Consider the following 23614-nt stretch of genomic DNA (forward strand, 5'->3'; position numbering starts at 1 on the left):
GCATCTCTGCAAAAGCACCAGCCAGCACTCCCAGCGCCCCAGGCTGCAGCCTGTCCAGCCCCACAGACTTCCACAGTAGAGATCCAACAAGCAAATGCTGTACAAATCCTCATGGATTCCACCATTTGTCAGTGCAGACGCAGGTTCTGATGAGATGGCTCCGTATCCTCGGTGCCTCCTCCAGTAGATGAGTTTGCCTGGTGCTGCCCGTGAGCTAGCGCACAATGGGGTGCTCTAGGGGGTGTGAGAAATCGGGAGCTAACCCAGAGCAGACCCAGCTAGGCAGGCACGAAGGATGGCATGCTCGGGGTTGGCAAGGAGCAGAGGCTGCACAGGGAGGCTTCCTGGCCAAGTTCCTGCAGCCAGTGCTGGAACCAGCAGCTCCTATTTGAGGTGCATAAGGTAAGAGGGAGAGCTAATGTGTTCAGCCACACAAGGATCTTCCAGTCCTTGTTTCCCAAGACACCAAGCTTTCACTGAGCGCTTCCCTCCATCCTTGCCTCCTCTCTGCCTCCAGTCTACCCTAGCTCGGGACTGTCCAGGAGCTCTTTTCTGGTACCTGCCCTCAACCCTCTCATTTACAGCCTAAGGAACAAGGAGGTCCTGATGGCTCTCTGAAGGGCTGGATGGAAGGTCATGCTCAGAGCATGTGGTCCATCACCTCTTGGAGAGGAAGTCTTCCTCTGCATGTCCTTGAGTTGTTGTAACAGAAGGCTTTTTGCAACAGGACAGGTGCAAAGAACTGTAACTGTTGACTAAATATATATATTTATTATGTATGTGTATCTGTCACTGATCAGAGTGAGATTTTTTTACCTAGTAGGGATCACAAAAGAAAGTTTTGTAGATGGTACTCCTGCTTGTCCACGTGTGTATGGTGTATGCATGCGTGTAAGAGCAGGACATTTAAGGGAACAATATTGTACAAACCCAGAAGAGTTTTGATTTGTCGAGATAACACATCACCCACGTGTAGCGCAAGGAGGAAATAAGACTCAAAGAACGTGAGAGGTATTGCTGAGGCCCAGAGTCCCCAGGGGAAGAGCCACACTGTATTTGTTGAAAGGCACGGGTCCAACATGCTGTTGGCAGTACGGTGCCTTACAGCGGGTGGGTAGCCCTCCTGCCTGCCAAGTGCCACGTGCTGTGTTCTTCAGTGGACAGATGAGGCGGTGGTGATGAATGCTTCTGCCATAACTGCGCCAGGATGTGTTCCATGCCCTGTATTGTCTTTTTCAGTGGGGTTGTGACACTCAAACCCCTCCCTGTTTGAGAAAAAGGTATTCATTCCCTCTACTCGGGGAGGGTTGTCTGTTCTGAAGTGCCCAGATGATCCCAGGACCCCACATTGGGGCTCTGTAAGCTGACCCACACCAGCCTCTGAGACCTGGGACTGAGTCTGTGGCCTAGAACAGCCACCTGGGCCCCACATCCCAGGGACTTGTGGCACAGGGCGAGGCTCTAGAGCTGTGGGGATGTCCACGGGACTCTGGAGTACTATGAATTCCCTGCAGTCCTTTCTCACTAGAGAAGAAGAGGCATCGGGGCTTCCTCAAGGGAATGTGGGAGCCCTGGGGAAATTGGGCATCCCCGTGGGTGTGGTGTGTCCTCAGGAGACATCACAGTCCCCAGTTCCTCACAAGCATTGCAGAAGCGTGCAGGGGCACCTTGGAGATGTGAGGCATCCCAACCAGGCTCTCATTAGTGAGGTGGGGGTGTCAGGGGACCCCAGGGAGGTGGGGCACCTGCAGCGGTTACTCACCAGTGGGACAGTGGGCTCTGTTATCCTTGGGGCACAGCGTGCGTTGACAGGGGCCAGGGGAAGCCTCCCCATCTGTGGCGTCATCAGGGTCAGCCAGGCTGAGCAGCACCAAGTTGGTGCAGGCATAGGTTCGCTTCAGGCTGCAGCAGTTTGGGGGAGAAGCACTCCTGGGGGGCTCTGTGCTGCGAGGGCAGAGGTAGTGATGGGGACCCCCATGGCCACAGGGCAGCAACCTCTGTGGCCACAGGAAGGAAGCACAGGCCCCAACCCCCCTGCAGCCCCCACAACCCTTCTGTTAACCCCAGTGCCCCCCTATTGCCAGATAACCCTCAATAGCCCCCACCAACTCCCCAGTCTCCCCCTTGACTCTCCACCTGCCCCAGTGCCTGCCAACAACTCCCGCTGATTCTCCAGCTCCGCCAGGGACCCTCGAGCTTCCCCAGCACCGCACCTCCCTCTAGAGCCCCCCAGTGACAACCCGCAGGATCCTACTGCCCTCTCACAACCCATGACTGCCCCTCCACTTGATTCCCTACTTGCTGTCCCACCCTGAGCTGCCTTTTACCGGAGGAAAGAGACCGCTGTGGGCTTTGTGAGGGCCTGGGGGACACCCAGGCCCAGCAGGGGCCTGGGGGCTGCAGGCTGAGCATAGATGCCTGATGTGGAATGCATGGCCTCTCTGATCTCCTTTGACTGCAGGAGAGTTTTCAGCCCTGCGCTGGCCATGTCCCTGTTGGTGCGATGGTTAGGAGGGGTCTGAGGGGTCTGGCTTCCCCCACCCCTGGCACAGCAGGGGGCTCCTGCCTGTCACTCTGACCTCACAAAGACTGGCAATACAGGTCACAGGCTTCTGTCCCAGCCCCTCCCCTTACTACCTCAGTTACCCTTTGGATTGCTGGTTTAACCATTTCTATCCCCAAAGGACTTAGAACCACAGAGTTGGAAGGGATCCATAAGGATCATCAACTCCCTGCACATCATGAAGTTGGTGCTACCCAGTACAAAGTGCCCCGTAAGTGGGGCCAACATGGGCAGGGAGACTCCAACTCAGGAAGGGCTGAAGACAGAGAAGGAAGTGCTAAAGGGTAAAGAATTTTTGGCAGCAGTGCCACTTCTGCTGTCCCCTCTTGGCAGAGAAGCGGGTGACAGGTGGAAGCTTAATTTTCACTGGAAGTCTCTGTCAGAACAGGTTGGTAGAAATGGGCTGGCAAGACTGGAAGTGGATGGCTGCTGTGTGTGCGCGCGTGCGCAGGAGCTCACCATAACACACTTCCCTTCACCAGACTACTCCACATTTCCCTGGGACCTACAGCATCCCTCCTGTTACTGTTAGGCCCACATCCCCCTGCTGCCAGATCTTGTCAGGTGACATAAAAAGTGGAGGAAGGTGGGGGGCAGAGATCACCAGGGCTTAACAATAAAACTCACCGAAGGCAAAAGAAACTGCCGTATGAGTAGCACCTGGAATAATGTGGACTAGGGAGAAAGTAAATGACAGAAAAACTGAGGCAATGCAGAATAAAGACTCTTTTATAGAAGAGATAATGCAGTTGCAGTTCTCATGTTGTTCACTGAAGGAGGAAATCAGCTTTTTGCCATCAGTGGTGCTCACTGGGTTCTTCTTTCAGGGGTGGAATAATTTCTCCCGTCTCTAAAATTCTGTCCCCCTAATGGAGTGAGAGAGCACAGTGAGCATTTCCTCCTGCACCCAGTCTCTCCCTTCACACAGTGCAGCCTTTCAATTAAGCTACAGTCATCCCCACTTCCAGACAAAAAAAAATCTTACCGCAGCTTACTCAGAACACTCTCATTCACTCAACATTTCCCAGGATGCTGAAATATCACCGTAGCCAAACGATATGAAATCTGTACTTCACCCCTTCTTTTCAGCTACAGAACAGCAGCCAAAACATTTTGAGATTACCTTGTTTTAAAAATGAGTATTGGACTTACAGCACTGCATAACCGCCTTCAACACAGCACAGCTTTAAAGGTTCAGTCTCCAAGCCCAAGGCCTGTAGCCCACGAAGAGCTACGTAATCCCTCAAAAATCAATCTGGTGCCCAACTGCTGTTTGTTACAGCTCCAGGTGCTATCTTGGCTGACTGAGCTGACCTAACTCGAGTGGGTAATCAGGCTGAAGTCAGAGGCCCACAGCTTGACCTTCAGTATGTTGCTATGTCGTTGTTAGGGATGGAACTTTTTATAATTTTATTTTAGATAAAGCACAATTAGGAGGCTGTTATGCAAAAAAAATGCAACTGTTAAGAAACATGGACTGTCTGCTCTGAGGACAAGATGAAAACTTTTCAAAAATACAGTAACTGTGCTGCTCCTGCGCAGCCTGCCCACAGCATCAAGCACATCCCTCTAGAAATTCTCCCTGCACAAACCTGCACTTGTCCCCAAGTCACCCCCTTCCTGCTCGGAAAGTTAAAGAAGTATTAACAGACTTACTGGGAATATCCGTGGATTTGACACAACAACACCATGCGGCACTTTCTGAAAGCAGGAGGGAGAGGGAAGGAGTAAAGAAAAAAGGAGCGTTACCCAGAGAGAGTACACAGGATTTCCAAACTAGGGAAAACAACGCTTCTTAAACACAGGCTTTACTGAGTACAAGGCTCATCAAGCCAGGTTCTTTCCGCTAGTCAGAGAAACACCCGAGGCTAATAAAGTTACACCTCCCAAGCAAGACGAGATGGCATTAGTGGAAGGTCTGTCCCATGGTCAGTGTCGGCCACCCCCCTCACCACAGCAGCGCCAGCTATCCCCAGGCTCGCAGATCCTCCAGGAAAGCCACGACTAAGGCACAGCTCCCTGGCTCGCGGGGGGCAGCGCGACCACTGCTGCCCAGGGCCGCAGCAGGCCACAAACCTGCATTCGTACCACCCAGCGCCGAAAGGCAAGCGGCGAAGAGCCGGCGGGGCTGCCGTGAGCTGCAGCAGGCACTCTGCCCGGCCGTCCCGCAGCGCCCCCCGCGGCCACTTCTGCTTCTGCCCCGCCGTGAGGGGGCTCCTCCCAGGGCCTGGCCCCGGCCCCCCCCGCCCCGCTCCCCTCGGGCAGGGACGCACCATGACGTGGTACTTCAAGCAGTAGAGGATGATCCAGGCGGGGACGAGGACCCGCGTCAGGACGAAGGTGCCGCTCTCGAAGGCCTTGAACACCTGCGGGGCAGCGGGAGGCGCGTCAGGCCCGGTCCGGTGGGGCCCGGCCGGGTGGGCCCCGCTCCCCCGCCGCGCTCACCTGGTGCCGCCAGAACCCGCCGGGCTGCAGGAACCGCTCCCAGAAGGCGGCCACCGGCCCCAGCTGCCGCCGCGGCAGGACGGGCTCCCGCTCGCTCAGCTCCTGGTCCCGCAGCCAGCGGCGCCGCAGGGCGCGCAGCTGCTGCAGCCGCAGCTTCTCGTCCTCGGTGTAGCCGCTCATGGCGCCGCCGGCCCCGGTCTCGGCCCCGGTGCGGCAGGCGGGCACCGTGTCCTTCCCCACGACGCGCGGCGATGACGCCCTCCGGCCGCAGTGCAAGACGTCATCAGGGTGCGCGGGGGTGGGGCGGGGCGGCTGGAGGCGAGCTGGCGCGGGCCTGGATAGCTCAGCCGGGAGAGCATCAGACTTTTAATATGAGGGTGTAGGGTTCGAGCCCCTGTTCAGGCGGGAGGCCCCACTCCCTTTCTTAGCGCCGCCTCTGCCGGGGAGGCGCTCGGGCGAGCCTGGGGTCCCAGGGCCCGCAGGCCATGGCTGGGCCGCGTCTGGGCCCCCGCTTCCAGCGGCCTTTCCTGGCGGCCCGGCAGCTCTGCACCTTCCCCTGGCCGGTACGGCGGGCGCGGGCGGCCGGCCCCGGGCGCGGGCGGTCCCAGGCCTCGGCTTTATTTTTTTATCCTGTTCTAGGAACTTGAGCAGAACCTACGGACCTCGGCGGATTCCTCCCTGCTCCGGGACATCCTGCACGCGGTAAGGTGCGGGAGCTGGGCGGCCCCGCCCCCAAAGCGATCGCGGACGCTGCGCTGGTTTTTGCCCGTAATCACAGAAATAAGCGCCCTGGGCCCGGCAGAGGCGCGGGCTCCTACTCCGGCCAGCGACCTGCGCTCGGCACCGCCGCTGCCGCCCGTGTGCCCGGGCACCGGCACCACCCGGCGCCGACCCAGCCCACGGGGGTCCCGTCCCGTCCCGTTCCCCCCCGGCGCCAGCCCCAGCGATCTCCGTTCCCCCAGCCCGCGGGGTCCCCATCCCCCCAGCACCAGCCTCACACCACTCGGCCATGGCGCCCGGGTGGGCAATCACAAACGAGGCAGCAAACCAAAACAGGAGAGAGAAGAGGAAAGCGAAAGATGGAGGAGAGCACGCAGGACTTTCTTTGCACTCAGTTTTGCTATTTATTTTTTGGCAAACACATTTGCTGCCACGCTAACACACCCATCAGAGATCATCAAATCTCGCTTTCTGCCTCAGCATTGCTTCTTCCAGCTACACCCCAAACCGCAGCTCACTTTGTGACACACAGCACCGATTGAGAGCTCCCCGGCCCCTGCCACCGCTCATAAAATCTTCACCTGGTACCCGGTTTCAATGGCTGTTCTCGTTTTAGACCGTTCTCCACCCTTTGTGTGTGAAATATCCTCCTTCAGCTAAGTACAGAAGATGCTTCCTAACTGAACTCATCAAAAAGGTAGGGCTTACTTTTCATGCTGCTTGTAACTTTTTTTTTTTTTTTCCCCCCCCAGTTTTACACTATGTAATAACAAAACATAGCACTCTGTGTAAAGTATTTTGGCCAATGGTATATTAAAATGGGACTGAACCTGTGGACGTTTTCTGATCCATGACAACTTGACACCCAAAACCACCCTGTTCTCTTCCGTGCAGCACGAATCCACGGCAGCTGAGCCCCTGGATGAATTATACGATACACTAGCAGATGTTTTAAATGAGGAAGAATCTACTCACTGTTACAAAAACTACTTACTGGTAAGAACTAATGCTGCATTGTTATCGATCACTTTTAATCACCTGAACTGAACAGTAATTGGCTTTAAAAAGAACCCCCCAAGAAATCCATAGTGCTTCCTACCTTTTTCCAGGCACTAATACTGATTGTAAACTGTAAAACCTGTTATCTGCTGATCCACCTTTGCCTTCTTGTGTGTCCTCCAGCCCACAGGAGATTGCGTTACCCTTTCTGAGAGTGTGGCAATTATCTCTGGAGGGACCACAGGGCTCGTCACGTGGGATGCCGCTCTTTATCTTGCTGAATGGGCAATAGAGAACTCTGCAGTTTTTAGTAACAGGTAACAACAGCAGACTGAAAGATGGGGAAAGATACTCGCATTGTGAGCTATACAGCTGTAATTCAATAATATACAGTATTTACCCCCAAAATAACAGAAATGACTACACCCTTTGGCTACTGGGTAACTGCTGCTCTCATCTGTTCTGCAACAGTCAAACTTTAATCCAGGAGAGTAGTTCTTTTCAGACAGGTTTTAAAAGCAAAACCATCACACCATGCAGTCTGGCCAGCTCTGTAAAGCAGGCTGTTAAACTGCAGCTACCGCACTGCCTAGCCAGGAACTTTAACTAGGGCACTTCACTCCGTGATGGGATTCATCTCATCTAACTTCAGATGGTCGATGTGCAGGCGTGCGCGTCTGATCGCATCGTCTTGACTTTGTTTATAAGCAGTTGAGAGGAACAAGCACTTCTGAGGAAAGAGTCAGATAAGTTAATATAAAGTATTGACCTCACAAGGAAAGGAACAGTGCTACTAAAGCATCTCTTTCTCTCGACTGACTATGAAAAGAACTGGACAACCCATTCATATGAGATGACCATGCTGCAGAAGTCTAAAAACAGGTGGGACTGGATCTCATCCACACGGTGGAAATGTTTTGTAGCATACACAGAAGCGGTATTTCAAGTAACTAATTTCTATGCTTACGACTGCATCTTCAGCGTTTACCAATTCCCCCAGTTATCTGAGACACAGACTGGATTGCAGGTGATTTACTTAAAAATTAGTGAAAAAAATCTGGAACTGATTTTACCTTTAGAGGTACTTAGAATATTTTGATGTCCTAAAATTTGGAGTCCTAATAAGTAATTTTGCTCCATTACCTTTCAGGACAGTCTTGGAATTAGGAAGTGGGATTGGCTTCACTGGAATTGCCATCTGTAAAACCTGCAATCCCAAGACATACATATTTAGTGACTACCACCACTGTGTTCTCAAACAGCTGACAGAAAATATCCTTTTGAATGGCTTTGTCTTGGAGCCTGAAACTACCCAGCACGTCCAAACACAGACCCGAGGCCAGGAGGCAGAAGCAACAAATTCCCAAAAACCCAAATTAATTGTTGCAGAACTTGACTGGGGCTCAGTTACAGAAAAGCAGCTGTTGGACCTTCAACCCGACGTCATCATTGCAGCAGGTACTTCACGCTTCTGGCTGTGCCTTGCTGCGTGCTATCGTGCGGGAACAAGCAGGTTAGAGAGAGAAACACAAAGATATTTGTGTCCAGGACTGACTTAGCCCTTTCTGGAAGTGTGTGACAGATCTGTTCCCAGCTCCTTTCACCATTTTTTCTTCTTCAGATATTCAGCAGTTGCATACTTAATGCCAAAAAGCAAATTATTTTTCCCTTCTGTATTTTTTTTTTTAAACTAGAAACAGATGATAAATCTGTCACTCTTAAGAGCCTCATCAATAATAACAACAGGCAATCTTGACATTCTCTTGAGGGATAACATGTTAAAAAAAAGAAAAAAACCCTTTTTTTAACTCTGCTATGTATAAATCTGGAGGGAGTTTATAAAAAAAATAATCTAATAACAGAAAATCTAGCAGTAGTGAAATTTCCTAGCTGTAGCTACAGGATTTTACTCCCTGCAAAGCAAAAACTACCTAAGAATTCAGGTGAAAAAATGACAGAATATAGTGCCTTCGTCATCCAAGGTATCACATGGTGCATTGAACATGTGAATTCTATAAAAGGAAGTGACTTTACATACGTTACCTAATGGCAACTATAGTGTTCAGAGAATGTACAAACCAGCCCAGGCTGGGCTCATGAAGGCAACACAGAACTGAAGGTGATTTATATGTATCTACTACTTGCTGTTACACAGTCACGTGCCTCAACATTTCTGTGTAGTCAACAACCACCTCTTGAACATCAGTCTTGCACATAACACTGACACATTTCAGAGCCACAGTGCTAACTGGTATGGCTGAAATTTTGTACCCCTTAGCGATCAGTCTTACCTTTCATCACTCTTTCTGCTCTCAAGGAAGTTATTCAAGATTAAAACTGCTGCAGCTCAGAGTCCTTTGCAATCAGCCTCTAAAATACCAATTTTTAACAATGCAGTTTTGTTCTGCTACAGACAGTCGCAACAGAACACCAACACTCACATGTTTTTGCTGTCTCCCTTAAGATGGGCTGAAATGCAGTATCTGACAATCCGTTCACAAAAGGGAGCACCGATTTTTAGTGATTTAGAGATGAGGGCAGCTTGACATAGCATGTAATACAGAGGCATTTTCTAAGATCTCTTGGGGATTTTTAACCCCTGAATACAAAAATCCTGTTCTGCAAGGCGAGTATTTTATATTTTTGTTTTGTAGCTTTCATTCTGCTTTTTCCTCAAGTCTTAATAAATACTGAATGTTTTCCTTCTTGTGCAGATGTGGTATATGATCCAGAGATAATTTTAGCCCTTATTGGTATGCTACAAAAACTCTCCACTTTGAGAGCAGATAGAAAACCTCCCGAGGTCTACGTTGCTTTCACAATTCGTAATCCAGACACGTATCACCTGTTCCAGGCTGAACTTGGTAGGTGCCTTTTTCATGAAGTGTATCGATAATTTTGGCTTCTTTCCCCGTTATTTACCCTGTAGCAGAGACAAACAGGAGCGTTTTTAGGTGAGGGGTATTGTCTGATAGTGAGATTCTTATCTTAGAGCTCGAATTAAGAGCAGTCTGCCTACGAGCAGTAACTTCTCCAGATGGATTTGATCAGGAGATTGGAGCTTAGCTTTTTGCTGTATCCTGTCTGTCACAGCTCACATCTGTTAGTGACAACTTGAGATTAATTGCAAGCATGGTGGCAACAGGAAACTAAAAAAGGGTTAAGCTTAGAGGAGGAAAGCCATCTGTGCTGCACTGTCACACTGATAACAGATAAGATAAAGGTTTTAGGCTGCATCTCAACTTGTTCTTTAAGGGTTAAAAAAACAACTAGAGATTAAATCAAATAGGGAGAGATTTGGGATTTTTCATTCATATACTCTTCAAAAGCCTGTCTTTTGCAGTCTACTAGCTGTACAGCTGGTCTACAGCAATCTGTTAATTCACAAAATTATGCTGTGCATGGCAGAAGCATTACTGTGAATTTTTTAAAATACATACTCATAAGCATTTGCCTGTAGCTTGCTTTAACAGCACACTGAAGAGCTTTTCTTACATGACTTGACATGCAACTTTTGCTCTTCGTTTTATTAAACAGAAATATGATTCCCAGTGTTTCTCTTTACAGCTAAAGTTGGCATTGGATGGCAGATTATTCCAGCCCACAGCAACAGTATTTTTCTCTGTGATGTGCAGCCAAACGTAACTATTCTACAGCTATTTATATAGACTTGGAAAATACGACATAACTAAATTTTCAGACCAACAGGAGCCATCCCATCCTTGTAACAAGATTATCTTGAAGTCTGGAAACGTACGTGAGAGGCACTGAGGATGTAACTATGAACAGACTGTTGTCAAAGTGAGTTATGTTTCTTCCTGTAATTGTCAGCATGTGTGCAAGCAAGCTGCCACCGCTGAAAAGTATCTGTGAACCTTAACACAAGAGAAAAAAACCCAACCCTAATCATACTGCACTTTGATTCTGTAGAAGACAACAGAATTGAACTATTTTTTTAAAATGGTTTGATTTGTAAATAACAGAGGCACATCTGCAGGACCACAGGATGTATATCTTACACCAACAAGGGAGGAAAACAATGTTTCATAGTAATAAATATTTTTTAATATTAAAACCAGCTTTAATTGTCTACTTTTTTATATTTATCTTTATCTACTCACAGTATGGGTCATCTTAAAATTAAGTAATACCTACAGTGAATGTAGTAGGTGCTGCCCCAAGCTTACATGATGCTGTAAGAGGAGACAGATAGTAAGACTGCTGTAAATCAGGTGCATCTTTACTCTGCAGTGATGACAAAAATCAGAGCTTGATTTACATATCTCTCACAGAAGGACTGTCACTTTCACAACTAGCTATTGGGAAGCCATCCTCAGAACAGCCAGAAAATAAAAAGAACCCTACTCTGTAGCAATGCTCCACATATACTGCAAGAAGGAAGAATTGAGCTCACCTTCTTTGAAGGTTTCCATAATTCATTAATCACTGTTGGGACAGTATTGGTCCTCAAGCAGAAAATCACATCTGCTCCCCTTTCTCCTCTTTGGACTTTTCTGTACTTTGTTTTAAAAGCTGCTTCAAAGGAAATGGACAAATACTTTAGCCTCCTCCTTCTGTAATCATGGAGGGAAAATGGACAATAGGTAACTTGAAGAATCATCTTATTCCATGACTGCTAGTATGAAGTTGGATATGCAGAAGTAACCTCATCCCAAATTTTAGCTACCTCCCCCTCCAAAAGGAAGAATTCAAAGGTATGACTTACAGACTAAACGCATGCTAGTGACCCAGACAGGTGCCCCTTTATCTCCCCTTACACAAAATTCTTCAAGTCACTCAGAAGTTCTGTACATACGGCTCGTTTTGGATCTACAGTTTTATTATAGGAAGATGAAACCTCTAAAGCTTTCGGTATTACTGTTTAATTAGAGAAGTGCCTAATTTACCTCCATATGCACATCAATAGCTAAAGGGGAATGGCCAAACCACCCAACAGGATTTTGCTTGAAAGCAGCAGAAAGAAAAAATAGAAAAAAACCCCAGAAATCTGCTATAAATTCTTTATGGAGCATTCTTCAATCAATAAACTAATTAAATTGCCAAAATCCTTCAGTAAGCAACTTGGACTCTCTTATTTTCACCTTCTCACCAGTGGGACCAAATCACTGTCTACAATCTTTTTTCACGAGACAGTGGCTACTGTAACCATGGTGCAGAAGAGGCAAGGCAAGGTGAGGAAGTGGCTGCCTAGCTTGACAAAAGTAGATATGAAATGATTACTCAGTAAGCACGTTTAAAACTGCTGGTGCAGAACCCACTGTGATCATCTGCCACCACTGAAGGAAGAACTCTGAAAAGCAGTAACCACATAATAAAGCCAAGCAGATTTATTCCTTAGATGACTGACACCTATTTTACAATCAAAAAGGTGATGAAAAACCTCTTGTAAGCAATTAGGTCTGCATATGAACACTGCTATCAACAATAAAAAGATGAATGGTCTACCTGAGGGAGCACTCAAAATGAAGTGCCCTTTTATTAAGTTACACATACTTTAATAATATGTTTTGCTTTCATTTTTTCCTTTTCTATTCATCTGTTCAACAAAGAATGCACTTGATGTTCTTTCTCAGGGCAAATGGGCACATTCACTTCAGTGTACAAGGACAACACTCACTGAAATGTCTGTTTCACTCTGAGCGTTCAGTAAAGCCGTCACATACCATTGGCTGTGCTTTCACATTCTTGCACACACTGTAAAGAGGAAAACGAACTTTGAAATAAAATGGTTCTGTCTCATTGAAATCATACAAGAGGATATTCAGCACTTGTCTAGGGAAGACTAGCCAAGAATATTGTACTGGTTGAAAAAATACCCCCTCCCCCCACTACCCTGAAGTTCCAATAAGACAATTAAAATAAAAGGCATCTGCACTCGCAAGAAAACACACCCAAATCATCTGCTACAGCACTTACTGTACACTAGGTAAAACTGGTAATGGTTTATCTATGTATTCAAACATCTTCACCAAAAAGTGACCTTTAAGCAGCACAGGTAACAGATTTTGCACATAGGAGCTCCTAGAGTAACTAAACCTCCCTCCCACTTTCTGAAGATTCATCCCAAGTGGTAAGGAACAGCAGTCCAGATGGCAAGGCTCAAGCTCTTCAGCACGGGAACCATGTTTTCCCTCAACATTTAGACAGCACGTAAGAAATCACCTCAGCTGCACCTTCAGCACTATACTTACTCACATGAGAAGCTCAAATTTTAAAGAAGTTTGTCCAAACCCTTGTTCCAAGATGAATTAATTAAAAACTGAACTATAGACAATACAAAGTGTTTATTAACAATTTATCAAACCTATACAGCTCCAGGAATGTATTAGCTTTTTTGACACCCTCCCCCCCCACAAACAGTCATTCATTCTGCCCAAGCAAAGGAAGAACAGTCTGGTCCCAGCTCTCATCCCAGCGCAGCTGCTTGGATGCACGGAGGTTTTTTCTGAAGTTGTGAAGTTTGCCTTCCAGTGTAGGAAATTCCAAGAAAAGCATCTGTAAGTCAAAAACGGAAAACCACAGAAAAATATCATCACATTACATCTGAGGCTCATTCTAGATGAGCTAACCCTCAACCACAATGCTGCAGTAAAAGAGCGCTCTTAGGTCTGGCCCTATAAATGGTGACCAATGACAATATTTAACACGTTCTTGCCAGCTTCAGATTCATTCACCAGGCAAAGCAGTTTCTTCTGAGAATGCAAAATGCACAGATAGTCAGATATGGAAGGCGGCTCACATGGTAGCACCTTTGCAGTTATAGCTAGTTGGAAAGAAAAATCAGCCAAGTCTTTACCTTTAGCTGTTCTGCAAGTTCACTCGAGTCCCTGAATATCAGACCATTTTCATTGTGTTTCACAAGTTCATGTAAACTGTGAACAAAAGTCATAGAAGAAAACATGAGGCAAAAAGCAGCAAGTGGAACATACAGATTTTTTAAAAGTCGCAGTCACAGATACCCTAGCACAGTCTCTTCAGATGTGACATTATGATCCTGCACGTTTAGATACAAGCTTCCTACCCAACAAAATGGAATGAAGGTGGCAGTTTTAAACTTCCAGATTTAAAGACTGTTTCTCCCTTCTATGTCAGACTATTTAAATCTGTGATTACAGTACAAAAGGGCCCTCACTCTGTCTTTTTGTCACACATCTGGACATACATTAAAAATCAGGGCAATAATCTAAAATCAACCCACAACGAAAACCTGTTCCAGTTCATAAGATCTTCCCAGAGAATTTCTCTTTCTTTATAAAAGCTGCCGTTTCCCCAAAGGACCATAAATTCTGACTAGGCATAAACTCACCCCTTCACAGAACAGACATATTATGCAAAGGAAGTTTTTTTTTTTTACATTAAGTATACGGAACCAAAGGATTAAAGGGTAGTTATTTCTTAAGGCAAGTGGTTGCATTAAATGCTCCCAACTTCATAGAAGCTACTGTTAATTTTTTGAACTGAAAATAAAACCACCTTGATTTCTAACTTAGCTTATCGAATGAAAAAAATTACAGCATAATACTGGAATCTCATTTGATACATGCAGTAGCTGCTGAACTCTTGCTTCGTAAGAATACTGTTTTATAGGATCCACTTAAACTGTATCAGAATGAGCAAGCTCTTACCATTCAAAATGTATTGCACACACAGGTAAACAACAGCCAAACATATCTACCACCTTCATGGGTAAATCCAAACCACTAGATGATTTATGGAGACACACCCCCAGGTCTGCTGAGCCTGAAAAGCAAACAAACCAGACAGGAGTCTGAATTCTCTGAAAGCAGCTCTTCTAGTCTTACTCCAAACCTTTCTGTTTATGTACTACTTCGGGTGATGCAAGCTAAACATGAGCTACCTTCAACACCACCCAGACTGATTCAATTTCCAACACTCAGGGGGAAAAAAAAGCACACAATGTACTTTGTGACTAAAATCAGTCAGACTTTAGAAACAAACCAGGCAAGTGCATATTAAATTAAAGGGAATTTTAACATTTCACCCATCTTGTAACAGCTTTTCTGCCTCTAAATCTGCTAAAAATGGGTAAGCACAGAGGAAAACCCCATCAGTATTAGACAGGATAAGCTGCACGGCTCACTAGCGACCTCTTCCAGTTGATGTGATTTCAAAATAGAGAAATTACAGTGTGATTTTGTAGACATTATATTCATTAGTTAAGAAGAACCCAATAAACACAGTCTTTTACAGCCATATAAATTGGCAGGCTCTAACCCTGAAGAATGTAGATCAAGCTGAATATGTATTTTACTACTTTATTAAGCTTACTCACACTTCATGCTAATATAATGAAAGCGCTAAGGGAATACTATTCCAAGGACATGTTAATTTAGAATTTCAGCTACTTTTGGTTGCTCAGACAAACACTTTATGATTTCATTTACTGAAGTGACCCTGAAAGTGAACTGGAACGTGCACAGGCATGCTGTATTTCAGCACAGTTAGAAGAAACAAAGACTACAAAGAACAGGCTAAAATGGCCACACTGGCACTCCATCCACTTCTTAGGGTAACACTGGAAAACTGTAGTTGAGACAGATTCAGCAATTTTGCTGGTTAGTGACGGTAAATTTCTGGTTTTGACTCGTGCCACCAACTTCATTCGCTTACTGTGTTCTACCAGCATCTGTGCAAAATCTCTATCAGCTCTCTGCAACTGTGCTAAGTTGTTTTTCAAACATTCTCAAGCGTATTTCAAAATCCACTATTTACCAAGCAAGAGAGGGTAGTCCTCAGCTTCAAGCCATGGCGTACAGATCTGGATATGTTTAAAGTGCAGTTTATTTATTAGTCCATTGTAGTAGTCTTTTAGAGGTCCTTTACCTGTTTAAAACAGAAAAAACCCCATTGTTTTTTTATCAAGACGACTGAAAATAGTGTGGTCTGTGCATCCTACTGTATAGCAGACAACCTCCCGTTTTATTGAGTACATCAAAAAGGATACCACACACAATCCCCAGAAAGACATGTAAAAGACTAAGTCCCCTTGAAAACAATGTGAACTTAAGACTTCTCCCGTACTCACTATTTAGAAGAGTCTGCCATCAATATATAATCACAGAATCATTTAGGTTGGAAAAGACCTTTAAGATCACCAAGTCCAACCATTAACCCAGCACTGCCAAGCCCACCGCTAAACTGTGTCCCTGAGCGCCACATCTACACGTCTTTTAAAAACCTCCAGGTTTTTAACTCCACCACCTCCCTGGGCAGCCTGTTCCAGTGCAATCAGGTCCTGCCTAAGTCTCCTTATCTCCAGGCTAAACACCCCCAGTTCCCTCAGCCACTCCCCATCAGACTTGTGCTCCAGCCCCTTCCCCAGCTCTGTTGCCCATCTCTGGACACGCTCCAGCACCTCGATGTCCCTCTTGTAGTGAGGGGCCCAAAACTGTGCACAGGATTCAGGCTGCGGCCTCAACAGGGCGGAGCACAGGGGGACAATCACTGCGCTGGTCCTGCTGGCCACACTGTTTTGGATACAAGCCAGGATGCTGCTGGCTGCCTTGGCCACCTGAACACTCTGCTGGCTGATATTCAGCCGGCTGCTGACCAGCACCCCCAGGCCCTTTCCCACAACGTTACCCCAAGCTGCAGAGTTATGTGGGGTTGTTGTGTCTCCAGTGCAGGACCCGGCACTGAGCCTTGTGGACCCTCACACACTTGGCCTCAGCCCATGGATATCCCCTAGCCTTGACCTGCATTTTGCCTACAGCCTTAAGATAACCAAGTAAGTAATAACAAATTTCATCAGCATAACTGGCCCTTCGAAATCACACTAAGTTTTACTTGGCTGTGAATGAGAAGGTTAATCAAACAGCGTTCATTCTGTCTATACAGCTTTTTGGCAAAATCTCATTTGATGTTTCTCTTTTCGAGCATTAAATAGAAATCTTTCTGCCTAACACTTCAAACATCAGATTTTACAGTTCTTTTGCAGCAGTATCCCTATGTTGACTTAATTTTATTTGAACATTGAATAATGCGCAGCTGTACTAGATAGGGAGGCAGACAGCTTCTCTTCTTTAAAGATGTTCCATGATTATGTGGCTGTAACAGTCCAACTATAAATCACTACTCTTTAAATCAGACATAAAAGACAACAGTCCCTCCTCTCTCCAACATCAACAGAAGAGTCAGCATAGAACATAAGAAGAAAGATTATTTCTTCTGTATTAGCACTGAAAGAATTGTAACACAAATCAACTACTACCTGTTATCACACATACTAAAGACGGAAGCTTGACTCCCTCGTTGATATACTGCTCATAATCTGGAAAAGATAAAAGAAACTGTTTATAGTCAAAAACCCATGGATGCTTGGTTTAAAAATGGTCAGAGCATATTAATTGTTTAACTTTCTACAAGTAATTTCTTTACAAGCATATACCTAGTAAAACAGCAGTAAATTTAGCCATATTAAAACTGAAGAGCTTCAAGTGAAATCAACTATAGATTGTTTAAAATGCACTATTCATAAAGCATTGTTCCACTACAAGGTATCAGCTGTTTCAATGTATTATCAATTAGAAAATGCAGCTGCAAAGTCTACAGAATAAACCAATGTGTATTCCCTTCTCTCCTTTTGACAGATTCCTATTGAAAGTACACAAAAAATCTTAGGAAACAAAACTGCTATTTACAAGCTAGTAAGAAGCAGAATGGCAGACTGCAGCCTGTACTGGGCCCTGGTGAGGCCGCACCTCAAACCCTGTGTGAAGTTTTGGGCCTCTTGCTACAAGAGGGACATTAAGATGCCAGAGCGTGTCCAGAGATGGGCAACGGAGCCAGGGAAGGGGCTGGAGTGCCAGTCTGATGAGGAGCAGCTGAGGGAACTGGGGGGGTTCAGCCTGGAGAAAAGGACGCTCAGGGGGGACCTGATTGCTCTTTACAGCTGCCTGAAAGGAGGCTGTAGGCAAGTGCATGTTGGTCTCCTCTCCCAGATAACAAGCAACAGGATGAGAGGAAATGGCCTCAAGTTGCACCAGGGAAGGTTTAGATTGGGTATTAGGAAACATTTGTTCACAGAAAGGGTGGTCAAGCACTGAACAGGCTGCCCAGGGAGGTCGTGGAGTCACCATCCCTGGAGGTTTTTAAAAGACGTGTAGATGTGGTGCTCAGGGACACGGTTTAGTGGTGGGCTTGGCAGTGCTAGGTTAATGGTTGGACTTGGTCATCTTAAAGGTTTTTCCAGCCTAAACGATTCTACGAGAATTCTCCCTGACAACTACTCTAATTAAATCCAGATGTTGCATTTCTGTATTTCAACTACTACTCTTAACCACTGCTAATTAAAATACATCTGCATTGTCACTTGAGTATGGAAGCATTGTTCTTTAGCAAAACCCTTCACAACCGTCCGGAATACAAGCACTCCTCTTTGAATAGGTAAGATTAATTCCTTCATACCTACCTTCTAAGGCTTTTAAAAGGACTGAAAAGTCTTCATCCTCTGAAAGAGAAGCCTTTATTAGTAATAGTCATATTTCTCTCATTTACAATTATTGTCTTTAAATAACAACCATCAAGATTTTCCACACCTTTACGTAAGAATGGACCATGCTTTTCCTATTAAAAATCTGTTGTAACTATTTTCATAAATAAAAGTCTGTATTTGCTCCCCTTACTGGCAACACGGCAGACAAGCCACAAATACGGCACATCCTCAAAGCTACCAAGTTGGAATTTTCTACTTGCTAAAGCTAGAAAATTAGGAGTAGAAATTGCCCTGTTAATTCAAAGGTATAAACAATTCTGCCCATGGTTACTAGCGATGGATATGTTTCCACTCTGCTCCCCTTTTTCATGCAGAGTAAAAAAAAAAAAAAAAAAAAGGGCAAAAAGCAAGACAATTATGTAATACCACCATCAGAAATAAGAGTACATATTTTAGTTTCTTTATCTGTTCTACACCACCATGCAAGATAGTATGCCTAGAATGAAAGTTAAAAAAAGAAGTAGGAAATGTCTTTTAACCATTCTTGAAGCCGAGCCTCTAGACTGTAGCTCTAGAATTAAAATACAACTTTAAACAAATCACTGATTTTTAGCCACCAAGGTGTATCATATACAACATGTCTTCAAATTCTTCCAGCCAAATGAAGGAAAAACCTAACTTTGCCACTGATGATGTCAATGTGCCTCTATAGCGTGTCAAGCGTGAGGAAGTGAAGCAGCCCTAGTTTTACCTTTTGTTAAACAGTGGAATAAAACTATGTGTTTCCAAACCTGTCCAGCTTGTGCTGCTGATTAGAAGAGCTGGCCGTCCTCTGGTTTTCATCACATGTCCATTTCCTTCATCCATTTCTGTAAAGGCAGATCTCTCAGCACTCAAACTGACAGACTCTGTACTACAGAAACAGAATTTTCTGAGTATGGACTACACAAACACCGCCAACAAACGCAGAAGGAAAGACTATGCTTAACTTGCATGAATTTCCAAACAGTCTGTTTCGGATTTGCTGCTCAGCTTCTCTAGAAACACAGTCATCACAGTACTGAGCTGCAGAGAGGTACCTGATCACAAAGGGGACCGTTTTTTCATCTTTTCTATTGCTGCCAAGAGCCTAGTGACACTACGGCTATAGGCACGACTCCATCTTCTAACGAAGTGTTTTCCTTAACAAGCTGAGGAAACAGTCAGCCTCTCTCTCCAGCTCTGTCTCAAACAATCACAAGTTAAGTAAAACCATGGATGTAACAAATCATAGAGCACTGAGGCCAACATTACAGTTACTCAATTAAACTCAGAACCTATACATTCTGTGATGGACATTTCCAAAAAGAAAGCACTATACGCTACAGCTTTCACTTCTTTTTCAAACATTAGTTTGGTAAAGTAACTCCATGTTAAGTGTCTCTAGGAGACATCCGGCACATAGCCAGAGAGTTCAACACTTAGACCAAGAGCCTGGGGGCTCTCTAAAGTGAAAGGGAGGGATGCTATGAACAAAGCACACAATCAGTGTCATCTAGTTTAATGGGAACTAGACAACTGCTGAGTTCCACCCTAGAGATATTTGATTACAGATTGCCTCAGTACTCATGCCAACTTCTTTAAAAATAAAACACTATTATTTCACACACCAAGCACTGTGGTATCACAGTTCAATGATTTCACTTATTCTGGCCTCTCCTAGTGACAATTACACTAACTTGCACGGCATCAGCTGCTGGCTAAGAGCACACAGAGAGCACTCTGCCTGCTGACATGTTCAGTAACTTGTGACCTCACACAAAAGTATTTTTGGTATCTAAGTGCAATAACTTTACGTCATTTGGTTAAGGACTGTAACAGCATGCCTTACTTACACACACCGTGGTTTAAAAGGCTCATAGTCTTTGGCAAGTTTCATGTACAAATGATGCTGAATTTCTAATGGTGTTTCCTTAAAGTAAGAAGCTGGCTTGTCATAGAGCGTTACTGCCCTGTAATGAAATAAATTCACATGTTAAATAAAAAAACAGATGTCACAAAACATACATGCTACAGTGGCAGGCTACAGCAATGTTAGGTAAATCAATACAGCAAAGTAATTAATTTTTTGACTCTTACAAGTTTCTGTATTCCTGAAGTTAGCTGGAACACACCAAGGTGGACACATTAATCCTGTAACAAAGGATTGTGTGCATATTGTGTGCATATTCAAGGGGTGTAATGCAGACATCATTGTCCTGATTTTTAATCTTACTTCATAACTGTTCTTGAGCAACTTTGATCCTAAAGACCTCTGACTGCAAAAGAAAAATGTGCAAGACAGACTAACTATTAAAAACCGCAGTGATGTCTGCCTCATTCTGATTCCGTAGGCAGCTTGGCAGCAAACCTCTTTAACATCTGGACTGCCACCTTCTAGTCAAATTGTAATGAAGGCTCCTGAATGTCCACACTCCACTAGCTCGTTACAAAACTGAGCTAACATGCTTCAGGGGTGATGGATGGGCTCAGGAAACCTGTTTTTTCTTAAGATTCCCCTGAATCCAAAATCATTAGGGATACATTCCTTTGACTTCACATAAGCACACACTAGTTAGAGGTATGAGACTTACTTTATATTGCAATTCACCCACAGATCTTCTTTCATTGCATTAGTGACACACAAGTTATAGTCAGACAAACGCCCAAAGAGCTTTTCATACCTGACAAAAATTAAATCTTAGTTAGAAACCACAGGAAGGCAATCGCATTAGCCAAATAATAACCACCCATGAGTGCCCATGCTAATTAAAAGCCAAACAAAACCAAAAGAAACCCAACTGCCCCCAGTAACTAAAATTTAATTACCAATTATTGACTCGCTCCTTATACCGAAGCAGCATCAGTTTGAGAGGGGATACAGTATGACTCCCTTATCCTCTAAGCCCTAAGAACACTGCACTCAAAAGCCTTTAAAGCCTTTATCTGCATGCAACCAATTTGATTCAGCAAGAAACAGAGCTTTAAAGATGAGATGGAGTATAAGGCATCATTAGAGATTAACACACACTCAGTATATAAAGAAATTCTAATAACAAGATCAAAGCTTGCACATGCACGTAAAAGCAACCTGCCTTCAAAAGCAACCCGATTCATCAAATTGCCTTCCTACATGTTTAACAAAGGTGTTTTAGACCATGCTTTCTGAAATAGAAAGCAATTTAACATAGCAAAATCCAGAAACCCTTCACAGAAACAGCCCTTCACTAATTATATTCCCCCCATTGGTTTCCATTCTTCTGAATTCTGCAAAGGCATATAATTTATAGAGGAGAAGAAATTACTGTACAAACCATTTTGCAATTTGTACTAATGGGTGATTCCTTCCATGACTCAGGCTCATTATAGTATATCCATAGTTGTGCCAATCAATTATCAGTTTGCTTCTCCAGAAAAGGCATGCTACCCAGGCAACAGCTATAGCAGGTAAGCCTGGAGGATTCTGTTTAATAAAATATGTAAAATGTAAAATTTAATAATAGCATGTAAAAATAGCATAAGACTGTGGTCAAGTGACAAACACTAAGCAACTACCAGAAAAATAAAATTAAATCATCAAAATCACATCACTTTAAAGGGTATTAATGAACAGAGACAATTTTGTATTCACCAAATATAGAACTGCCAGTTTCTCCCATGAAGATTGGTAGGCACTTCAAATTTTATCATTGGATCAGGATCAAAATTCCCCTCCAAAACACATACAAACATTTCTATTAAGATTTATTCTTTCTACTATCCATGCCAATGAAGTTTGGAAGCTCAACAATTAACAGGAAGAACAGTTGTTGGAGTTGTTAACTAAGTATCAAAGTTTAGAGCCAAAAATGTAGTTTGATACAGGTTTACACCATTGATTGGGCCAGTTTCAGCTCTCGAATAGAACAATGGCTAAGACCACTAAAAATGTCCTGTAACACAGTACTATTTATTTATATTAGAATTAGTGCCAACACAAAACATACCTGAAGAAGAATATAGGCCGGCCGATCTATCGTTAGCATCGTGTACAGTAGCTGCGCTGCCTGCACAATGACCTTTATGCCATACTGGAAAAGCTTCGGACCAACTGCAAAAGGACAGAAAAAGGTGGTAAGAACATTACAGCTCTCCAGGCAGGAATGAGCACATCAGAGAGAGGTTTAAAATAAGGGTATGTGACAGTGGAAACGGGTTCGGACAAAAAACTCACAGATCCTATAAATGACTGTTCTGTGTTCTGTATAGGCAGTTAAGGTATGTATGGATAAAGAAACACATGAGGTAAAACAACAAAGAGAAAAAGGGAAAATAAAAAGGGAAAATAAACAAAGAGAAAAAGGGAAAATAAAAAAAAACGAGAAAAGGAGAAAAAAGAAAAAAAAGAAAGCAAAGAGCGAAACAGAAAAAAGAAAAAGAGGAAAAAAAAATAATACGAAAAAGAGAACGAGCGATGTTTCCCTGTGCGTGTGACTGCCGCGACGCGCCCCAGGCCCGCCGGGGCTCAGCACGGACGGGCTCCCCCGGCCCCCCGCGCGGTTCGACCCGCCCCTGCAGCTCCCGGCCCCGCCGCCTGCCCGCACCCCGGGCCGGGGGCACCCACCTCGCAGCCCCCGCAGCTCCCGCACGGGCACCAGCCGGATCCTGTCGCTGCGCAGCACGTCGCCGTGCGGCACGCTCTCTGCCGGGGGAGAGGCCGGTCAGAGCCGCGGCCCCGCGCACCGCCCGCCGCGGCCGCCTCAGCCGGGCTCAGCCCGGGCCCGCGGCCGCCGGCCCCTGAGGGGATGGGGGGGAGGGGGGGCAGGCCGCGGCCCGCCCGCACTCACGGAGGTAGCCCAGCAGCGAAACGTCGCGTCCGTGCCGGGCCAGCGACAGCGCGTGGTACTGCATCCGCGGGCTGCGGCCCAGGTCGCCCAGCACCGCCACGCACACCCACCCCGCCACCGCCACCGCCCGCCGCCGCCACAGCAGCACCGCCACCAGCGCCACCAGCGCCGCCAGCCCTAGGGCCAGCCCGAGCGCCACGCCGCCCACCGCCATCTTGGCGTGCCGGTGGCTGGAAGGGCGGGCGGCGGCGCCACCTGGTGGCGCAGCGCTCTGAGGGGACCGGCCCCAGCGGCGGCGCAGCGGGCGGCTGCCGCGTTACACCTCGGTTTTAAAAGAAAAAAAATGGTTGTAGAGGGGAATAGCGGTTACTAGAGGCGGCTCCAAAACTCTATGGTTTAAAATGAGTTTACGGTACGATGCAAAATGACTTTTCTTTCTGCGGGATACTTGAAAGGAGCCCCGGAAGAGCGGCCCTCACAACGTGAGTCACTGGCTCAGCGCGCCCCCGAGGTAAAGGCTTGGTGAAGGAATTGTCGTCTCTGACTGAAAAAAGTGGCACGTTCTCT

The 23614-nt window shown here is 45.7% G+C and overlaps 3 protein-coding genes and 1 non-coding gene across 6 annotated transcripts; 2 read left to right on the forward strand and 2 right to left on the reverse strand.

The window, feature by feature from the left end:
* Positions 1 to 3274: 3274 nt before the first annotated feature.
* NDUFB6 (NADH:ubiquinone oxidoreductase subunit B6) lies at positions 3275 to 5277 on the reverse strand. The gene is made up of 4 exons (XM_055710458.1): positions 5009 to 5277; positions 4837 to 4929; positions 4220 to 4264; positions 3275 to 3429 (listed from the first exon to the last, which is right to left on the reverse strand). Exons 1-4 carry the CDS (start codon positions 5186 to 5188, stop codon positions 3361 to 3363), a joined length of 387 nt encoding a protein of 128 aa, XP_055566433.1. The 5' UTR covers positions 5189 to 5277; the 3' UTR covers positions 3275 to 3360.
* Positions 5278 to 5340: 63 nt separating this feature from the next.
* On the forward strand, positions 5341 to 5413 carry TRNAK-UUU (transfer RNA lysine (anticodon UUU)). Its single transcript has one exon. It is a non-coding gene; the product is annotated as a tRNA-Lys (tRNA).
* Positions 5341 to 10805, forward strand: EEF2KMT (eukaryotic elongation factor 2 lysine methyltransferase). 2 transcript variants are annotated; one of them, XM_055710457.1, is made up of 8 exons: positions 5341 to 5571; positions 5648 to 5710; positions 6345 to 6425; positions 6623 to 6724; positions 6911 to 7044; positions 7878 to 8185; positions 9442 to 9591; positions 10428 to 10805. In XM_055710457.1, the coding sequence occupies exons 1-8, from the start codon at positions 5494 to 5496 to the stop codon at positions 10496 to 10498; spliced, it is 987 nt and encodes a 328-aa protein (XP_055566432.1). In that variant the 5' UTR covers positions 5341 to 5493; the 3' UTR covers positions 10499 to 10805. The 2 variants fall into 2 exon arrangements, with proteins under 2 accessions (XP_055566432.1, XP_055566431.1); XM_055710456.1 differs by having other exon boundaries at positions 5343 to 5571; positions 10295 to 10805.
* Positions 10806 to 13013: 2208 nt separating this feature from the next.
* ALG1 (ALG1 chitobiosyldiphosphodolichol beta-mannosyltransferase) lies at positions 13014 to 23274 on the reverse strand. 2 transcript variants are annotated; one of them, XM_055710454.1, is made up of 13 exons: positions 23048 to 23274; positions 22825 to 22902; positions 22208 to 22311; positions 21536 to 21684; positions 20816 to 20905; positions 20084 to 20194; positions 18995 to 19116; positions 18180 to 18218; positions 16980 to 17039; positions 15482 to 15592; positions 14374 to 14488; positions 13545 to 13620; positions 13014 to 13243 (listed from the first exon to the last, which is right to left on the reverse strand). In XM_055710454.1, the coding sequence occupies exons 1-13, from the start codon at positions 23259 to 23261 to the stop codon at positions 13109 to 13111; spliced, it is 1404 nt and encodes a 467-aa protein (XP_055566429.1). In that variant the 5' UTR covers positions 23262 to 23274; the 3' UTR covers positions 13014 to 13108. The 2 variants fall into 2 exon arrangements, with proteins under 2 accessions (XP_055566429.1, XP_055566428.1); XM_055710453.1 differs by having other exon boundaries at positions 20078 to 20194.
* Between the last annotated feature and the right edge of the window lie 340 nt (positions 23275 to 23614).

This window comes from Falco cherrug, chromosome 4 (assembly GCF_023634085.1).
Source record: "Falco cherrug isolate bFalChe1 chromosome 4, bFalChe1.pri, whole genome shotgun sequence".
Lineage (NCBI taxonomy): Eukaryota > Metazoa > Chordata > Aves > Falconiformes > Falconidae > Falco > Falco cherrug.